At 36.3% G+C, this 21,617-nt stretch overlaps 1 protein-coding gene across 2 annotated transcripts; it reads right to left on the bottom strand.

Annotated features, from left to right (window-relative positions):
- Positions 1-1,335: 1,335 nt before the first annotated feature.
- Positions 1,336-21,616, bottom strand: Mtfr2 (mitochondrial fission regulator 2). Of its 2 annotated transcripts, XM_040283369.2 has the most exons (8): positions 12,354-21,616; positions 11,498-11,599; positions 8,904-9,008; positions 8,314-8,426; positions 6,815-7,044; positions 5,416-5,767; positions 4,139-4,340; positions 1,336-2,007 (listed from the first exon to the last, which is right to left on the bottom strand). In XM_040283369.2, the coding sequence occupies exons 2-8, from the start codon at positions 11,558-11,560 to the stop codon at positions 1,972-1,974; spliced, it is 1,101 nt and encodes a 366-aa protein (XP_040139303.1). In that variant the 5' UTR covers positions 11,561-11,599; positions 12,354-21,616; the 3' UTR covers positions 1,336-1,971. The 2 variants fall into 2 exon arrangements, with proteins under 2 accessions (XP_040139303.1, XP_040139304.1); XM_040283370.2 differs by lacking the exon at positions 11,498-11,599.
- Between the last annotated feature and the right edge of the window lies 1 nt (position 21,617).

The raw sequence follows: 21,617 nt of genomic DNA, 5'->3' as shown, positions 1-21,617 counted from the left end.
ATATATAGTAGCCTGAGGCCAGGGCAAGTTTGAGGACAGCCTCAGCAACTTAAGGAGACCACATCAATTTTTTTTTTTAAATGTAAGTACTGGCAATGTAGCTCAGTGGTAGAGCATTTGCCTAGTACGCAGTAGCCCCTGGTTCAATCCTGAGTGAAAAAACACATAAAGTAATCACATATGAATTTATGAATACAATTTGGATATTAGGTAACTTATTTACAGATTCATGATGAAAGCCTGAACTAAATTCCCAACCCTCTGACCTCTATACTGAACACAAGTTACCAGGTACCCAAGCTCAGACCACTAGAGAGGCTTGCTGGGGTTGCAGGGAAGGGGGAGGATTTTAGGGTCCCTGGCACCATTAGTCAAAACTTCTGAACAGAGGGGTATCCAAGGTCAACTTGATTCCAATACATCATTGGTATTAAAATGTGTTTGGGGAAGGCAGGAAATTCATTCTGAAGTAGAATAGAAAACTCAAAATCAACAAAACAACTTGAGGTTTATCAGTAAACACTTCACATGGCCAAGGACAGCATCATTCAAGGTTTCTGCTGATTGTTGGGGGAGGGGACATGATTATACTTTTGAACAAAGAAACTAAAAAACAAAATGCAAGCCTACCTTGTGGAACAGAAAGCAGTTATTTCAGGGGAAAGATCCCTGTTATAAGGACAATGACACAAGGCAGGGTGAGGAAACAGGGCAGAAACAATACCAAACGACTGACAGCAGCATAAGAAAGATGAGAAAACCACATCATTGGGAACAGCTAGCAGATCTCATACCCTACCATATTGCTGTTTACGTTACAAGTGCTTTGGCCACAAGTAGCAGAGGACCCACGAGGCAGGTTTTTCTAAGATAATCTTTCTAACAAGTCTGGTTAGTCTTGCTAGTGTGGTTAAACAACTCAGAATGTCAGGGTTTGCACCTCAGTGACCCAGAGCCTCTTCCCCAAGGAAGGACATAAGATGATAACAGCATGGCCACAACCAAATGGCAGGTACCAGGAGAATGGAGTTGGAAATGGAAATGGGACCAGGCAACCAACCCTCTGCCACAGCAAGAAAACGGCAGCCTAAACTTTTCAGAAAGTGGAGAGCCTGGCAAAATGGCTGGGTGCCGAGTCCACTGAGATGGTTTCTAACTCTCTGGCTGTTGCACAGGCTGATAAGTTTCCATATCACATCAGCATGTGGGTGAAGAGGGACAAGATCTTATGTCAAATGTGTTTCCTTTTTATTTCCCAAGAAACTACCTACAGAACTCCCTCTGACACATTGTGGGTAGTGAGAAAGCATTCATTTGAATTGCTACAAAACACAATCATGTTCAAAAGACACATTTATTGTACAATCTATTTGCAAAAGAACAATGTATAAATGTAATATGGAATGAAAGAAACAGATGTCAGGCATACATGCTTACATCACAAGTGCAGGCAAGACTAATTTATTATTTATTATCTCAGGAAGAAGTTTCAAAAAGCTTAACCCTATGATTAAAACTAAGAGTTTCTTAATAAATTATAATTTTATCTTCTTTGAAAATCTCCAAGTTACTGGAAGCCATGTAAGCCAGATCACTACCAATTTTTAAAAGATTCAAAGGCTTTTAAACTGGGAAGTCAGAATTGCTGAGGACAACTGTTGGAACGTAGAGTCAGCTTTCAATAATGTTGACATACATGGGAAAAAATCCATACACCTAACTCTCTTCAGTAGTCAGTTAACTGCAGAATCTTCCAAAACTGGAGACAGGTATTCTTCCTCAGACCAGGGCCCTAACATGTCCCAGGATACAGGCTTCATTCAACATTACTGGGCAGAGGAGCTGATCCTATGAAAGGCAGCGAAAGACATGCCGCCATATTTCTGCATCTTTCCTTCCAAGTAAAGACAGACTTTTTGTGCCCAATACTTTGTCCAACAGCTTTTGTGCATTATCAGCTCTTCCCTCAGATCACTGTCCTTCTGTCTGTGAAATGTGTTGTTCAAACTGAAATAAAACAAATGTTCAACACAAAAATTATTCAAATGCAGAAAAAGAATGGCAAGAAAAACACGAGATGACCCCAATGTTTAATTCACTCCATGGTAAATAGCGATTTGAGGGTAGGCCACATCAGGCACTATTCTCAGTACTTAAGACACAGAAGTGTGCAAAGACACTCTCAACCATGAAGAATGTGTTAGCTTTGTGATACTATAATGAAATATCTAAGGCAATTAACTAATAAAGATAAATGGTTTCTCTTGGCTCATGGTTCTGGAGGTCCCAGTCCAAGATCAAAAAGCCCCATTGGTTTGGGCCTCTGCAAGGGCAGCACATCATACAGGAGTGTATAGTGGAGCCAAACTGTTCACCTCATGAGCTGAGAAGAAGAAAAAGACATAAAGGGGCCAGAGTCCCACAATTCCCTTTAAAGGCAGGCCCCCAGTGACCCGAGGACTTCCCAGTAGGCTCACAAGAGGACCACCCTATAGACCATGCTTTAATACATGAACCTTTGGGGGACACTGACATATTCAAACCATAGCAGAATGAGATCCCAGTCAACTAAAATTTAAGTCCCTTTCTCGAGCCTGAAACTAGGTGTTATAAAATATACAAAAGGATGTTTTTGATTCTTCTACTAAAAGGCTCAGAGTTGGTTGGAAAGAAAATACTAAGGGACACTGGAACAAACAGCAAACAGTATATGACAACCCAGTAATACTTTACTGAACACTGCCACTGGGAACACACTGCCAGTGTGTCCCATTTAAATTAATTTCTTAGATAACTGAGACTTTTCAAACATCTAGAATTTTAATATACTAAGCTCTAATCTGTTCTCCTTAGATGTAAGATTATGGGGAGTGAAAGTTCATTTTCCTCATATGTAAAACAAGTAATATTTACATTATTTTTTTCTTTTAGAGTATTCCTATAAGGATCAAACAAGAGTTAAAAAAAAAATAGAAAAAAAAAATAGCTCTCCCTCAGTATCCATAGAGGATTTGTTCCAGGACCCCCAGGAGTACCAAAATCCAGATGCACAGGTCCCTCATATAAAATGACATATCTTACATAACCTAAACATAACCTGTATAAATTAAATCATCCCTAGATTACTTGTAATGCCAATACAGTATAAACACTCTGTAAATAGTAGTTGTCCTATATTGTTAGAAAAAATAATGACAAGAAAAACTTCTATAGGCTTCTATTGATATAGGGTTTTTGTTATTGTTTTCAAAATTTTTCTACATGGCTGGTTGAATCCATGAATGCAAAACCTATAAATGGCCTTTATCTTGCAAATTATAAATTGCTATATAAATGCTTAGTATTTGACACATTTGCATTTTAGTAAACTATATACTTTTCTTCTTAAATAATCTTACAGTCTGCAGCATGAACTGAAAAAGAACATCATTTTCTGAGTCAATGTGCTCATATGACAACTGGACACACACAGTGGACCTGAAAGCCTGCACACCGTGGACTGTGAGGAGGGCCGTTATGATAAGTGCCCCGTGTGCACTGCAGTTTCCCAGTCTCTGCTGCTGCAGGTCACTCAGCAGTGATACCTGACTTCAAACACTGTGCCTCTTCCACGCTCCTCTCATTTCTAAGGCTTCTTCTATGTACTACTTCAACTAAATTTTGTGATGTGAACACCACCCAAAAAGCATGTGACATTTTCAGCATCCAGTAAGTGTTGTCATTAAAGATAACTGTAATCCCATTTGCTTTGTTAAAAGTAGAGATAACATTCCATGCAACTAAATAATCCAGTCTTTATATATGACTGCATAAAATATTGGAGTGGTGCCATTTGATATGGTAAGGTTGAATATACTGCATGGTTCTTCCCTGGTCCTCTCAGCTTCAGACCCCCACTTCATGCTGCAGACTGTAACATTAAGTTAGCCCTACGTAGGATAATCAATTATAAACTTAGGCACATATCTTTCCCAAACCAAGTGTTTTATTTTGTAAGCTAAAGAACAAATAAGCAATGTCAACAATTTATAGTCCATCCTGCATAATTACTTCAAGAGAACTTAAATATGAAGCTACATCACGAACAGCATACTTGAGAAAAACTTAGACATTAAAATTTTATACTGTTATAGCTCACCTTTGAAGCTTCTGGACTAGAAAATGGAGAAGACTCCCAAGATCTATTAAATGGAGAAGAATCCCAAGATCTATTTTCTTTGTCAAAGGAGTCATCTTCTTGGGATGCAAATTTCTGCTTAAGTGCATGTGATATTAAGGACACGGGATCCCAATGTGAACTTCGTCTTTTCCTCTTATGAATGGGTCTACCACCAGGTGACCTGTTTTTAAAAATGGAGTAAATTAAAACTTTAATATTTGGAATTTGGAGGGCATAGTGAACAAGAAAAACAAGAAACCATGTGGGCTAGGGGTCTACCACAACTTGCTATAAACTGGGATTCCTGAAATATCACTGTGCTGAAAACCTTTATTTTTAATTTTCTAATTTACCGATAAGTAGGAAAATTTAAATAAATATTTAAGACCTTTTAAAAGGACCAGAGTTCATAAGAAGAAAACCATTAGGCTGACTGTTCATCTGTCTGATCATTCATATATGATCTTCTCTGAATGCCTACTGTTTCTTCATGCTACTTAGATTAGCACACAACTTGAACTTTATTATTTCTGTAATTTTCCATTTAATGTTTTCAGACCACAATTACCATGGGTAACTGAAACCATAAATAAATGACTTGGTTAACTGGAAAACACAACAGCGGATAAGAGGAAGACTAAGTGGAGAAGAAAAGAGACGGGTAGGGATAGGAAGGGTAGGGAGAGAAGAAAAGGAAAGGGAGGGGAGGAGAGGTCAGGAGAGGGGAGAACAGGGGAAGGGAAGAAGAAAGAAAAAAAGAAAGAAAGAAGAAATAGTCAAAAAGGAATTAACGGGGCTGAGGCTGTAGCTCAGTGGTAAAGTGCTTGCCTTGCATGTGTGAGGCACTGGGTTCAATCCTCAGCATCATATAAAAATCAGTAAAGATACTGTATGTTTATCTATAACTAAATAAATATTTTTAAAAAAAGAATTAAAAATGAGTATCTCTGGGAGGAGCATTCAGGGTGATGAGGAATAAGAAGAAAGACATCTGTCAACTTTCATAAACAATTTTTTTAAAAACATCATTGACAGGGGCTGGGGATGTGGCTCAAGCGGTAGCGCACTGGCCTGGCATGCGTGCGGCCCGGGTTCGATCCTCAGCACCACATACAAACAAAGATGTTGTATCCACCAAAAACTAAAGAATAAATATTTTTTTTAAAAAATTCTCTCTCTCACTTTACTCTTAAAAAAAAAAAAAAAAAAAATCATTGACAAAAGTCTAGTTCTTTTCCCAAATTATGACAACATACCGTTCAATAGCACGGAGCTTGACCTTATTCATATCCTTTAGAACATCCAACATGTTTGGAACTTCTTTATTTCTCTGGCTTTTTGAATGATGACTATAATTGGTCTTAGCACCGGGGTGCTGCTTTTTCATTTCAGCTACTGGATTATCTGAGTCACAAATATTAGTAGATCCTGGTTGTATGGGAGGAAAACTTGAAAGCTGAGGAGAAGAAAAATGAGGAGGAAGCGGTGGTGGTGAAGGAGGAGAAAGCATTGCACTTGGAAACTGATCTGGTTCTACACTCAGTTCAGCGGTTGCCTGTGATGGCATTCTTCCCACACCAGGGGGCTCATCATTCAAGTCAAAGGAGCCTAAAAGCAAAGTAATCTGTTGAAAAAACATTCAAAATTCTAACATATAAGAGTAATGAGAACCAAAACAAAACAATTCTGTAATGATGCTAAAACAGTGATATGATAGCCCAGAAGAATTAATCCCGTCTGTTTAGTAGCTTCTATAAAGTCAAGCCAATTCAAGTGAATTCACTTGTAATTTAACTAGAAATTCTCCATGTAGGCAGGCCCTAAAGAATGTATTTTCAAGAGAAAGTGTTTTTCCATAATTCATACACAATTTGAACTTCATTCTGACATTTGAGAAATAAACATTATATTTTAGGTACAGATTATTTAACTTTTTCACAAAAGATTTACTTCTAAAGAACTGTGAGTAAACACGAATTACTTTACAAAAAAGTTGTGTATTTATTTATTTTATGAGTTTATATAACTATTATATACTATGTGCTTTATTTATGTATAAATTATTATAAACACATGCTATACATATCTTGATACTGTATAAATTATGCTTATATACTATATATGCATACACATTATACAATTTTTTAGCAGCTTTATTTACATATAGCCCTTTATGACCAAATCTGTTGTGGAAAGTTCTTAGTGTCTATGTTGCTTTAAGTTTTGTGTTTAAAGCAAGTTATATCTCTAAAAATTTAGAAAAATATCATCTGAAAAATACTATTCACCTGAATTTGGTGGAAGTGTAGTAACATTAAGTAAAAACTATAATGAGGCCACAAGCCTGTTTGCCTCTTTCAAACCAATGGATTCTTTCTTTTAATTTCCAATGTTCTGAAAGCTAGGAAAGGGAAGAATTTTTTAATAATAAAAAATGCAATCTTCAGTAGCAATAGCTAGATCTTTACACCAAAGTCACTCCCTCCATTTTGTATCTTGTGATTTATTCTGAATAAACATCAGATATAATAAATCTATATACTCAAATTTTGTTATCATACATTTAATACTGTTCATAGTTCTTATTAAGAATTGTACTAATTCAATACCAATAATTATCATCTAGCTGAAACAAAAGTCCAACATATTACTCACCAGATTTTTTTCTATTTCTTAGTTCCTGCATTTCCACAATTGCTGCAATCTGAGAGCGAAGAAAAGTAAGCTCATCTTCAAGGGCAGCTATTTTTTTAATTGTAGCTTCATTTACAGGCAGATCATTTTTCATTGGTTTGTTCTGTCTTTGAGCTGATAACAGTGGATCCAAAATTGGTTGTAAAGGATGGGAAAATTCATTTTTTTCCTTTTCTTCATTTTTCCATGTACTATTTTTGTGGGTAGAAGGAAAAAGCAAAGGATGGAAGGGAGATTTTCAATCTAAAGAAAATAAAATCTCTTATGAAAGCAAGACAATAACGCAGGGCTGGGGATATAGCTCCGTGTTAGAGCCCTTGCCTAGGATGCACAAAGGCCCTGGGTTTGATCCCCAGCACTGAAAAGAAAAGACAACACCACAAAATCAGAGCAACTCTTTCCCCTGTGATCGTCTCTAGACTCACTAAGGACAAGCACAACATCTTTGTAAGTATTGTATTCTCAATATGAAAAACAGAATACAGCCTCTAATAGATGGCCAACATGTAACTGGGAATGAAAGTTAACCTTTCTTTTAGATTGTATAATAAAAATAATTATCTTGTAATTGCTTAACCTATTAACTTTAAACACAGTGTAAGTTAATTTTCCTAGAAATTCTGCAGAGGAGCTGAAGGGCCTTCCATTAAGGATTATGTTAGAGGTAAGGGAACTAGTTTATGATCTTCAAACTTTTTGAAAATTGACAAGCCAGTTTGACACATAATAAATTCAGCCAGAATCTTTTAAGAACTGACACTCATTGTACTTATAGCCTGTATCTGAATATTCTAATACATAAGTTAGTTCTCCCTAAAATTCAATTTTAAAATATAGTCCTCTCTCAATGTGTGTGGGTAACTGGTTCCAAGACACATGTAGATATTAAAATCAAGAATGCTCAAGTACCTCATATAAAGAAGTACAATGTTTGCACTTAACTTATGTATATCCTCCTGCATACTTTAAATCTTCTCTAGATTACTTAAAATACCTAATACAACACCTATACATCACTTCATTCTTGTGGACTTGGCATAGTATTTGAAGCACAGCAAATTCAAGATTATGCTGGGGATGTGGTTTAGTGGTAAAGCGTCCCTGGATTCAAGCCCTGGTCTTCAAACTTTTTGAAAATTAACAAGCCAGTTTGACACATAATAAATTCAGCCAGAATCTTTAGTAACTGACACTCATTATACTTATAGCCTGTATCTAAATATACTAATACATAAGTTAGTTCTCCCTAAGAGAAAAATAAAAACTATTAAAAAAGAAAAACTATTAAAAAAAAAGAGAGAGAGAGAGAAACCACCCACATAAGGAGGGATTAGTAAAACACAGCACAGGACAGAGCCAGACAGAACAAAAAAGTTCAATCAACTTGAGCAAACTTTTAACACATGCAAGAATTCAGGTTATAGATTATGTCATACTTCCAAAATAAGCATATAAATTACCGAAATCTGAGATAACTGGCTTCTTCATCATTTGCCACACACAAAACATCAGCAAAAGATGGAACCATAGATCCACAATTATCAGATTCTACAGAGTTCAAGTGCGGGATCAACTAAAGCAAAAAAATAAAAAAGTCAGAGCTTTGCAGGGAGTCAGAGAAGGGACATGTCCCATATCCCATGGCATTAAATAAATTAACAACCCCAAAGAGAGAAAAGGAACAAAGTTCTTCAGTAGAAGCACATGCACCTGTTAGCAAGAAAAAATACCGGGGTCAATGCTATTCTGTAGCCTAAGCATGCAACTGTATTCTCTCCCCTAGTCACTCTTATCTACCATACAATGTAAAATAAAATAAGCTCTGGAGTCTTTCTTGCAACTGTCAGTTTTCTTTCTTCTTTTTTTTTAAAATCTAATTACTTAAAAGAAACAGTAACCACAAAAGCAAATGCAAAATGACTTATATCCAGAGGTAAATTAAAGGTTCCTGGCTTACAGAAAACATTTCCTTTTGTTGTTCTACCCTAAATACTTAGAAGTACCTACAATTATTTTATACACTGGACTTAACTCATGGTAACTGACTTACCTCAAAAGCAGGTCTTCTACAAGGTTCTAAAGGAAGCATTTTCCCAATAATACGAACAATACTCCGAGTTGATCCATAGTCTTTATTTTCCCAAGTCAGCAAAACCTATTTAAACATGAATTATTACCTAAAATGTACACTAATTAAAAGGTACATATCTAAATAAATAAATATATATATATATATATATATATATATATATATATATATATATATATATATATACATACATACACACACACTCTCAAAGTATCTTCTTCATGAGGCTGGGTGTGTTATTTTAGTGGTAGAGAGCTTGCCAAGCAAGCACAAGGCCTTGAGTTTGATCCCCAGCATGGGGGTAAGTGTCTTCTTCAAAGAATTAAACTTTACTAATATTTGTCAGTAGGGCAAGGTGAGGAGAATGAGCTGGGTGTGGTGGCACACACCTGAAACTCCAGCTACTTGGGAGGCTGAGCAGGAGGATCACAAGTTCAAGACCAGCCTCAACAATTAGCAAAACCATGTTATAAAATTGAAAAATTTTTAAAAAGGCTAGGGACGAACCTCAGTCATAGAGCATTTGCCTAGTATGCATGAGACCCTAGCTACAACCACCAGTACAGATTAAAAAAAAAAAAAAAAAAAAAAAAGATGAAAGCAAGCACATATAAACTTCTTGACATGTTGTACTATGTCACCCAAAGTTATCTCAAATCTCTGAAATCCCCTGTGTGACCACTTCTGTTCCTTGCATATGACCTTGCCTCTGCTCTGAGTAAGCCAGATTTCAACATGATATCTCAACTTGATTTCCCTTGTGAAGTTACACAAGCTGCATCCATATTAAAGATTCTGCAGACTAACCTTTATTGTGGAGACAGGGAATGAGGCATGATATCTTGGGCTATCTTTAGTCCCTTTTAATAGCCATTTCCTGTCAACCTCTGTATCTGACCTAATACCCTAACTTCTAGATAAAACTCTGAGAATATATCACTAAGCTTGACAGAGCTCTAACCTCCATCAACCCTAAAGCTGAGAATGTGATAACATCTAAATCCCATGGAAGAGATCTGCCCACGTTGGCGTAGCCCACCTAAGTGTTAACTTACAGCTTTCTTTTGTTCTGTAACTATAAAAGCTCATGCAACCTCTTCCATGGTGTAACATCATTTCAGGTAATCTGAATTCATGTTCCCAGGCTATAGATACTCACATTTGGCTCAAAATAAACTTTTTTCTTATTTCCTTTAAAGCAGGATTGTTATTTTACATTAACACTCTCCATTCAAAATCTCTCTCCACCATCTCTCACTTTTATTCTATTCCTTAAGTTCAGACTGTTTCTCTTCTTCCTGAGGCTTATGTATTCAGATTCCCTGTGCAATTACCTTCTCCAAGACATTGTTCAATCACCCTCTCTCATTTGTACTTCGTGCAAATATGCTAAAAGTTGCCTCTAACTTTGAAAAGAAAAGTAAATTCTAATCCTGCTGCCCCTTCAAATTGATGAAATCTCTCAATTTCTTCTCACAAGCAAACTATTCAAAAGAAGGCTGTTGAAGACACTTCTTCATATTCTTCAAACTACTCCATCCAATTAAATCCTATCTTCTCCTACAAAAATTCTTAAAGGCACCAATAACCCAATAATGATAAGTAAATCTTCAACTGCTATCCAATCCTTCCTGTCTTCAGTCTGTCATTGAGATTTCAATGTTTCAAAAACATCTAATGACATCTTCCATTATATCAACAAAATCCATGGCTTCAGATATCAAAACAATGCAGCTAACTCCCAAATCCAAATCTCTCTTCTTTCCTAGCTTCTAGAACCAAGTAAACAATTGTCTATGGGATATTTCTGTTTATATATTCCAACAACACCTCTAGCTCACCTTATCTCAAACCACTTTCTCATATCCTCCAACTAAGTTGGCTACTTATAATAATGGCGCCATCATTCTTCATTTTACTTTTGTTTAAAATCTTAGCATTATCCTTACTACTCTTCTAATTCACTCCACCAAATAGCAATGACGTGCCCATTTTGTATGCCACTATGCTATGTGGTCTTTCTTATAGTCAATCTCATATTATAGTTATATTTGTTTCTTATTGCCCATATTTTAAACATAATGAATACAAGAACCATGTATTGCCTCTAAATGATCTACAGAACTAAGAACACTTTTCAATGTTGATGTTCAACAAGTAGACAGAATTGGACTTGCTTATAATTCCCAAGCCTAAGTCATCCTCTCACCCTCAGATTTATTCTGAATTGCTGAGCTTCAATTTTGCCATTGAACACCCAAACATCAAACTGCTCACAAATTACTTTATCTATGCAATAAATATAATTCTGTAAAGGTCATGTCTTTATTGTGCCTTCATCTTCTTTTGACATTTGACCCAGGAAGTAAAAAAGTTCTCAATAATCTTATCCACCCTTTTCTAATTCAAACTATCAAAACTATACTGTACTAACTCACCTGTGTTCCACCTAAAAGAAATAACAATTTTGCCTTAAATGTTTACATACAAATTATTTTAAAAATAAGACAGAATAACAAAGACAGCAGAATCATTCAAATGTATTAAGACATTACCTGGTCTATGGGAACACCAAAATATGCCAGCATCTCTCTTAAGATATTCAATATGAGAGACATTGAAGAAAATTCAAGGAAACATTATCAGTTTCCTGGTACCTTTGGGAAAAATTGTAGAAAGTATTACTCTTGACAAATAATTGCCACATAAACTACATTAAATAGCTTAGAAGTGACCTTTCATTACACTACCAACTAATTTCTCCTGGCCAACATCATTCTTGCAATGCTGGGGACTGAATCCAGGGGCTATACTACTGAGCTACATTCCCAGCCTTTTTGGTTTTTTTAATTTTTGCTGTTTTGAGACAGGGTCTGCTAAGTTGCCCATGCTGGTCTCAAACTTGTGATCTTCCTGCTTCAGCCTCCCAAGTTCTGGCCAGCATCAAGGAGAGAAAGAAATATTGTTGGAGGTGGGGGAAGTATAAACAAAACTTTTATTTAATCTTCTAAGTTACACTCAAATTTTATAAGATGCCTGATTATATAAAAGAGATGTAGCAGGGAAAGGTTTTAAGTCAGTTTGCGATAGGGAAGCTCAGTCCATCCTTAATGCTCTCTGCAGTGGCTCAGAAGAGGGATGAGTTTAGGTGACCTTGAAAGAGGGCAGGGACCTCTTATAATAATAATAATAATAATAATAAAATAATAATAATAGAAGACTGGTATCTCTTCTCACAAATTTAGCTGAGTATCCCACCCCTCTGCGCTCATTTTAAATATTAGTAGAATGAACGCGCGGTAGGTGACGCCGCTTAATCCCTCCACTTCTAAGTAACGCTGTGTGTGACCAGGGCCCGTTAGTGTCGCTGCTTCAGGGACTCTTCCAACCCAACAAGGTAGCCTTGCTCACCTTCCTCAGAAACTGAGCTTCCGACGACGAAAATACCAAGCGGAGGGCGTTAAGGAAGATGGTTTCCGAATCTTCAAGCAAGGAATTCCAGAACGCGCCGGCCCTGGACCAGAAGCGCCCAGACCCGGATCCCGCGTGGCCCGCGCACCACCAGTTGCAGACGCCAGGCAGAAAGAGGCTACGAGCTAAGGGCCTGAGCCGACCGGGGTCGGTCCCGGACCTCCGCGGCTGATCAAGACCTCTAGAGCCCAGGAAGCCAGTAGCGCCTACTTAGGTCGGGCTCGCTACTTCCGCGTCCGTGAACGAAAATCAAATACAGCGGGCCGTGACCTATCCCCGATCCCATTGGACAAGGATGAAGATGGCTTGCTTCTGATTGGCAGGTACATGACGTCAAGCTTGCGACAATTCATTCAGGCCACCAATAGAAAGCCGGCGGGCGGGCAAGTCGCGCCCGGAGAGTGACGCACGCGCAGAATGTACGTACTTTTGTTTCCCCGGCGATCTCAAATATTGTGTGGTTGAGCCAGTGCTACCCAACTACGACCAGCCACTGAAAAGGACCCTCCATCCGGACTTTGTGCCTCACCCAGTTCTTCGCTGGGAACGTGTCACTCTCTACACCCGAGTCCGCCTGCCACAGAAGGTCGCGGCTTATTTATTGGTAGTTCAGCCAACCAATATCTTTTGAGATAGTGTGATCTAAGCACTGTTTTCAGTGTTGGCAGCTTTGTGGTATTTAAGATTCCTTGGTTCACGAAAGACTCCTTATTCCAGACTATCAAAGTGACCTTGAAAGAGGGCAGGGACCTGTCACACTTGGGCGGTCCCTCTCCTGGTCTAGCCGGTGGATCTTCATGAGGCACAATGACTGTCCTTGTGTTTCAGCAGAAGTTGTTTTGGAGGGAAGTGACAATTTTAGATAACTACACCTGCTGCCTGCTGATCTTAGAACAAAAAAATAAGGTAACTTTCCTGATCGACGTCATTTATTCACTCAGTAGTGGATGTACAGTAATTGTCAGGCACTATTCTAATCTCGGAAGATTCGATACTGAGCCAGGCGGGTCTTTACCCTCCTGGAGTTTACATTCTAGTGTACAAATCAGAGACTTTCTCCGGGCACCATATATAAAATAAAGTGTCTAGTACATAGTGGGCATTCAATCCATGTGTTGATTAAAATAGATATGGAATGAGAAGACAATGACTTCAGGCTAGCAAATGGCAGAACTAAGGAAGGCACATGCCCAGTAGTCTGGAAAAGGATGAAAGTCGGGACAAGATGGGGTGCAGTGGCGCAGGCCTATAATCCCAGCGACTCCGAAGGCTGAGGCAGGAGGGTGACAAATTGAGGCCAGCCTTGGCAACTTAGCAAGTCTCTGTCACAAAAAAATAAATTTTAAAAAAGGGGTAGCAGATATGTTGAAGTACCCCTGGGTTCAATCGTAAGAAGGGGGTGGATAAGGAGGGTGACAAGACAATGTGAAAGGAAAATGGATCAGAAACCCTAGATGAAATGAGCAGACCCCAATTCTCTCAAGTTCCTTCCTTGTCCTCTTTGTGCCCTCATAAGTAAATCATGACTATTAAAACCTCCTCCTTTTCCAGTCCCTTATCCAAGAGGGCATGAAATAGGGCAAGAATGAAAATATTCCGGAGAACATGAAAACGGAATCATTTATTCTGCTAGCTTCACTAACAGTTCAACATTCCAGGACTGATTTAGTAACACCCAAGTCAAATGCATACATAAATGTTCCCAATTCTTCAGATACTCCATTTTAGGTTTACTAATACATTCATATTACATCTTGACAACCTTTTGAGTCAACTTTTTTATTTTTTATTGATCATCATTTTGTGTTTGTGTGTTGCTGGAAATTGAACCCAGGGCCTTGTGATGTAATAGATCTACATCTCCTGCCCCTTATTTATGATCTTTACATTGTTTTCCTGAACTTTTAGAATGAGGCCTGGTACAGAAAAACTTCAGAGAGCTATCATTTCTATTTTTCTTTTTTGAGTCATATTCAAATAGTTTGTTGACATTTTCCTGGCTTTGTTCACCTACCCAGCTTGATCCTCTATTTTCTTTATCCTGATAAATTGACAGCATTTTAAGTATTTTCTCTTAAGCATGGAGTCCAGTCCCTAAAAAACCTGGCCCGTCAGTTTTGAGTTTCCTGGATGAACTACTCTGGCCTTTCCAAGACCTTACTATGGATGGGTTCCTTGCATTCACTAAAAGGATTAAATCCCAAATTTCAGCTGCTTCTCAGTAAATGGCTGTTGGTTAACTTGGGATTCTGGTGTTCTCATGTCTGTCAAATACTACCCTAATTCTTCCCCATACTTTGACAGATACCAACACCAGACAGGTTTTTGATCTGTCTCCAACTGCTGTTGTGTGGAGATTCATGGAAATATCTCATCACCTAACTTGACTGCAAATACTGGTTTTGTTTTTATGCTACCAACAGTTTTTCCAGAAACACTGATTACATCTTCTTGTAAACAAATCATTGTTATACTGAATCCCCAAGACCAGAAATGTTTTATTCATCCATAGTTTTTCAATGAATTAATGGAAAGGTTAAGGACTAATTTGGACAAAAACTTAGAAACGTGTACTCAGCAAAATGCAGTATAAAAACATCTGTAATCTCAGCTACTCAGGCAAGAGGATTCCAAGTTTGATACTAGACTGGGCAACTTGGTAAGAATCCAGTCAAAGAACAAGGAAGAGAGAAGGAATGGATGGATGTATACTCAAATCTTGCCAATTGCTATGTGGAAAGCCCATGTAATCCAAGCCTAAATTTGGGGTAGTAAGGTAAACCAGAATTACTATGCTGTAATTACCTTAATAGGGCAGGAATATAATATTCTACCAAAGTCTGCAGTAGTCTCTCCAACTTTAGCCACAAGTCTCATAAAAGGATGAACCAAATTGGGGCACACATGACCAGAGAGCTTTTGTGTAAGTTTTACATTTCAAAAAGAAAAATACATATGCCTTTTCCCTTCTGCCCTGCCTACACTGAGGCTCAAAGATAGTAGTGATGCAGTCTACTAGTGCTATTTAAAAGATTACACACCTCAAGATAGGCTCTCTTCATTTACTCAAACTTTTTAATTTTGAGAGTAGTCAAACCAAGATTCTCCTTGATACTAAAATAACTCAATTTATCCTGAAAAAATCCTTTTACACTGATGCCAAAACGAAGTAATGGAAATCAGACATATTACCTATTAAACTACTACGTATCTAGAAATTCTTCTTGATGTACTAAATTTACAAAATCTAAGTTATATATTTAAATTCTAAAGACTTTTCTTTGAATCCTTTATTGATTTATATAAAAGAAAAGTCTAGGTTATACTTAGTGTTTGGATTCAAAGGCTTTCATAGTCTTTAACTACTCATTCTATTTTTGAACAAGAATTCTGTGCTGTAGCTAATCCTCTCAAGATTTTTCCAGTTCCATTATTTTTAGAAGATTCATGACTTATCAATTCTGTACTCTGCTTTCTGATACATTTGTATGTTCACAAGTAGTGCTGCCTTGACTCTATTTAGTGAAAACTAACCAAAACCTAAAACAGAAAACAGGATCTCCTTCCAATTTCATTTTGCTTTTGGGTCCCCCAGACCATTACTAATGTTATATGTACATATCACTGTTTCTAATGTATACATTTATTCCTTATCACTCTTAAGTGATAATCAACCCAATTACTTTTCAATATTGTCATGGTCCAAGAAGCACAAATTTAAAGTCTCTTTAAAATTCCAAATAACTTTTATTATCTAGCAGCTTACATCCAATTGTCACCTGGTATGCCGTAAGCCTTCAGAATCTTAAAAGCACTGTTATTTCTACACTTTTCTATGTTGTATGATAGGAATTAACTTAAATTTTTATTACTGGAATTTTGGGTACTTTTATTAAACAAAGCACCATCTCCAAGTGCTTAATCTTGAATAAGTAATCCAGACTAGGAAAAAAAGCTCTCCAACCCCAGCATTCCTGACACGCAGTTACCAATCCACTCTGCATAATTCTGCTGAAAACTTGCTATTCACAGTTGCCTGTTCTACTTTTTAGGCACCTACTTGTCAAATATTAGCGTATAATTGAACTTATGAAAGTCTTCATACATGATTTTTATTTATTGACTTCAATTTTATATGTGCAAACAAGACTGGACAAAGAGATATCAAAAGCCTTTCCTAGTCCTGTATGATCAGAAGTTGACTCCCCTTCTCTAGGAAAACCCATTATTAGTAGTACCTAAGCATTTTTCTACTGTACTCTTTGCTCTTAAAGAGATCCACGAGTATTTCAGACCTTAACTTCTTGGATATCTCACCTTTGTTTTCACTTAAAACATATTTCATAATATACAGTTTTAACTCTTCTGTACTAAGCTAACTCTCCTGTTCAGCACATTTTTATTCTAGCAAAAGATGCCATGTAAGCAGCCTAATTTTTTAGCTAAACAATTTGCTAGCCTAAAAGACTGTGATGCATTCAATGACCCCATGATTTGCTAGCCTAAAAGAATGTGATGCATTCAATGACCCCAAGGCAAAAAGAATTTGCAATTTCTTGATAGGGTAATATTTTAAGATAGGTAAGTAGTAGAATAAGAAGGCAGAAAAAAAAAGGTGAGGAGGGTACAGGAAAGGAAAGGAGAAAGAAAAAAGTCTGAGGGAATTCCTATGGTTCGTCATGATTTAGGCACCAGAAAGGGTTTCTAGCTTAAAATTACATTGATTGTGGGGCTGGGGTGGTGGCCTAGCAGTAGAGCGCTCAGTACATGCAAGCCACTGGGTTCAATCCTCACCACTACATAAAAATAAATTCTAAAATGAAAGTATTGTGTCCAACTTAAAAAAAATACATATTTTAAAAAAGTGATATAGATCATACAACTAAAAAACCTTCCAGAGGTGGCAATATGAAGAAAATATGTGCATCAATGAGATTCACATGTATTTCAAAATACATGTGAATTTAAAATATTTAGAATACTGTGGCAGTTGGAGCAAATGATAACTATCTATTATGAGGGTGGAGAGGACAGAAGATAAATTCTATGGGGATGCCCAATGCCTACGTGGTAAGAAAATAACATCAGTTTCCAGTAGGGTGGATATAAAAGATGAACGGAGTTTCCAGTGAAGTGGAAAGTGGAGGTGTCCAGGGGAAAACTGAAAAGAAATAGAATTTAAGGGAAATCTGAGGTACCTTTTAGAATCTGCATCTAAAGAAAAATATTTGCTAAACTTTCAAAGAACACCTTCATAATTCTTGTTCCTTCCAGATACCAATTGCAAATGCTACATTTTAGTACCCCCTTTTCAGTTTTTAAATTTAGCCATGAAATATTTAGCTGTAAAATTAGATTTGAAGTGCTAGAAGACTTTTAACACTTTCACAAACATGACTGCACCATGAAAGCTCTCCACAACCATTTTAATGACATTTAGTGCCTCATCTAAAATTTGTATTGTTTTCAGTTATATTCTAGAATGCCCTAATGGTGAAATGGCATAAGAACTTGATATAATGATTAAGCTTGACATTGAATAGTGATATTTGATGACGAGTTTATTAGTTGAATGATAACTAGCACTAAAAGTTTATTATTTCTATTTTCTCCTATACTTTATCCTTCTAGTATACTTTTATAACACCTTATGCCAAAAGCTCAAACAACTGACTCAGGAAACAATACTTGTCTATTTTTTAAGGCAGTCATATTCCCTGAAAGAATTTTAAATAAAAATTTAGCACTACATTGGCATTGCTGGGGGATTGAGGTGTCTGAATGAATTTTCCCACTATTTATCCTTTAAACTCTTTAGCCAATACTTTTTCTTTTTAGGTGCTGGGAAATCACACTCAGGGTTTTGTGCATACTAGGCAAGCTATCTGTACCTAAGCTGTATGGCAAAATCTTTATTACATCTAATCACATTTCTGACCTTTTATTGCTCAGGACTAACAATTACTAAGTCCTGTTATGTACAGTAATGCTTCTGGGTGTTATTTAACCAGACAGGACTTAAGTTTGATTTTTAGTCCAACAAAATTAATTACCGTTCCACCTCCTTTTCCTTAATGATAATTGTTATTATCAAATGCCCTCTGATACAAGAGCATTCAAGTATAGCTGTGGTTGTTAAATACATTAAATGTATTACTGGCCAGTATATTCAAGAGGTATTTATTGAATAAATAACTCTCTTCATAGCTGATCTACTTCTGACCTGTTCTCAAAATCCAGATCTAGTTTTCAATTTACTATCAATGCAGGATTGATTTTTGTCAAGGCTGCTATTAAAAACACATTAATAAAGAAATGCTAACCATTTGTTAAATTTGTACTTTCCAATCAGATTCTAAAAGACAGAGGAAACTGTAAACAAGTGAGATGCTAATCTTTAAAGACATGCATTTATAAATTCTGAATTAGTGAGACATTTATCTTGATCTTTAAAAGCAAACAATTATTATATACCATTTGCTTCAAAAAACAGATTCCAGTCCAGTTATTCTGTTCGATATTCTGAAGCACTACTGTATTTAGATTACAACTTTTGTTTTGATTTTAAGTCCTAGTTTATACTTTGACAATAAGGCCCCTGGCTGGAAGTTTTTTTTTTTTTTTTTTTTAAAAAGTCATTTGAAACACTGTTCTTATTCTAGAAAATATTCCTGGCATACATCACTGAGGATGACTATGAAAAAGTAAGTTCTCCTCAGTTTTGGTATCATGAATACTTACATGCCCTAAAAGTGGTTTCTTCTCATTTTTGACACTGAGAATTGTGTATTCATTTACCTTTGCTTGGCTCCTGTTGGTCAACTGGAGCTCTGAATTTTCTTCCTATAGAGTTGGACTACTTTGCCAATAAACCTATTTTCTACATTGTTAACTAAGTCAGGGATAATGAATAAAATAAAAATATAATACTGCTCCTAACTGGGGAAGGCAACAAAATCCTAACCACACAAAAAGCCATATGCCCTCCCCCCCCAACACCCAAACAGGGATATCTAAAGCTGAGAATCTACAGTTTTAGTTGTAAATTCATTCAACAGAACCTTTCTATTTGTATGTAAAGGGCAAATACTCACTTTTATAAATTTTTTAAAGATTGTAAGGACTAGAAATACTCTAGTAAATGTGAATAATGGTCCAGTAGTCATTAACAGAACCGTTATTTTTCCCTTTTAAATAAAACCCATCATTTTTCACTCCAAACCTTATCAAACACCTCCATGGCTCTTCCCTCACTGTATTTAATTTCTCTAGACTACTCCAAAATTTGATGCCTCAGTTTCAGGTTGAGCTAATTAGTCCATAAGACTATTTTCTACAAGGCATTTTCATAATTTTATTTATTAACATTAACCAGTTCATTTCTGTAGATTATAACAATTTCTTATACATTGATGATAATTAACTTTTAAGGAAAACAATTTGAAATGCAGCCTTACAAACAACTTGGAAAATTTCACATCTAGAGCTTTCTGACTAACAGAACTAAGATGGTAAAAGTACTACCTTGCACAGTCAGGGATAAAAATACAGTAGCAAGAAAACCCCTATTTCTGAAGGTACTATTTACTGTGAACCTTTGCATTCCATGAAAATTTGGAATTACTGATAGTATCAGGAAGTTATCATTGCCAAATATACAATTCATGCTGAGACCATAGATTATTTCAAGGGTGTAATTACAATCATTTATTTCTATTAAAGAAAGGGTTTATTAGTAGGGAATATGGAAATCTCAAGATTATTTTTTAAAATTAGATGATTCTAGGAAAATATCACTAAATGCCTGCTCATTCAACTCTTCTTTTAAGAATCACTGTTTTCTACTGCAGTGCTACAAACCATTCACTATTGTAAAACACCTCAAAATATCCACAGGAAAATAGATTTTGTATGCATAAATCATGAATACATGATTCAAACTTCTTTTGAAGTAGTCATGGTCAAGTATACTCCTGACATCTGTTCTCTTTTATCAGTGGGGCTCATTTTTAAAGGCTAAGGTATAACTTGGTAATATACTACAAAGAGAACTGGCATTAATTAAAAGTACAACTTTGGCCTTATCAGCTTTAACTGACCTTCTGATAGTTCACAATACTTCCAAGGGTCTCAAGTCAGGCAATGAAATAACTAATTTCCACAGATGCCCAAATTTGAAGAATCTGAGTAATAGCAAGTGTGTTCATGTAAAACTTCATTAAAAATCCTGATTTTTAATATTTACCTCAATAAAAAGAACAATTAGACCCTTGATATTCATATATAACAATGGTAATGACTATTTAAGAACCTTAAAAGTATGTAACAGATACTACTCATTTTTTAAGACACAAATCAGGATCCGCTAACTCATGAGATAGTCCAGTCATGATCTCATGAAAATAACATCATTGCCTTGTTTAGAAACTTTATTTAGAAGAGACAAGCCTATATATTTTTCTTCCTGAATGCAAAAAGATTATATCTGGAAATCTAACATAAGATCCCAAGAGGATGTCCAGTTTAAACAAAGTAGAAAAAAAATATATTAAAGTACTGTCCCTACTAAAGAAGTATACTTTAAAATTACCCAGTATTGCTAAACTCCCAAGAATCTTATACATCCTTTTACACACTTAGCTAACTTCTGTAACCAAGTTTTAAAGGGCTAATTTGCCATCTGTATGAGAAAAAAAAAAATTTATCAATTTGTCTTAGCACCAAGTCCTATGAAAATACTTTGTATAAAAAGTTTAAAGGGCACAATGTTAAGAATTAAACCAGATCTTTTTAAAAGACTACAAAGACTAACTCCTTTCAGTTATTAACTAGCTACTGTATTTTTAGAAAGGAGTAATTTCTACCATATTATGCCTGATAAAGTTCTATATTAACACAAGAACAGAACTTAAGCCACAAATCTCTCATTTTTCTTTGGGGACAAAACCTAGGGACTGAACTCAGGGACTCTACCACTAAGCTACATCCTCAGCCTTTGACAGAGTCTTGCTAAGCTGCTGAGTCTGGCCTTGAATTTGTGATTCTTTGTCTCAGTTTCCTATATAGCTGAGATTTATAGGCATGTACCAAGACCAGCAATTTCTTGTATATTATTAACAATAGCTCAGATTTATCAGCTTATAAAATTTTCCATTTTCCCAGGTGGAAAAATCAGAAGAAACAGTAAAGAAAGAGTTGAGAAAT

The sequence above is a fragment of the Ictidomys tridecemlineatus genome, chromosome 8 (assembly GCF_052094955.1).
Source record: "Ictidomys tridecemlineatus isolate mIctTri1 chromosome 8, mIctTri1.hap1, whole genome shotgun sequence".
Classification (NCBI taxonomy): Eukaryota; Metazoa; Chordata; class Mammalia; order Rodentia; family Sciuridae; genus Ictidomys; species Ictidomys tridecemlineatus.
The sequence above is the reverse complement of the archived record's forward strand: the minus strand, read 5'-3'. Positions and strand labels throughout refer to the sequence as shown.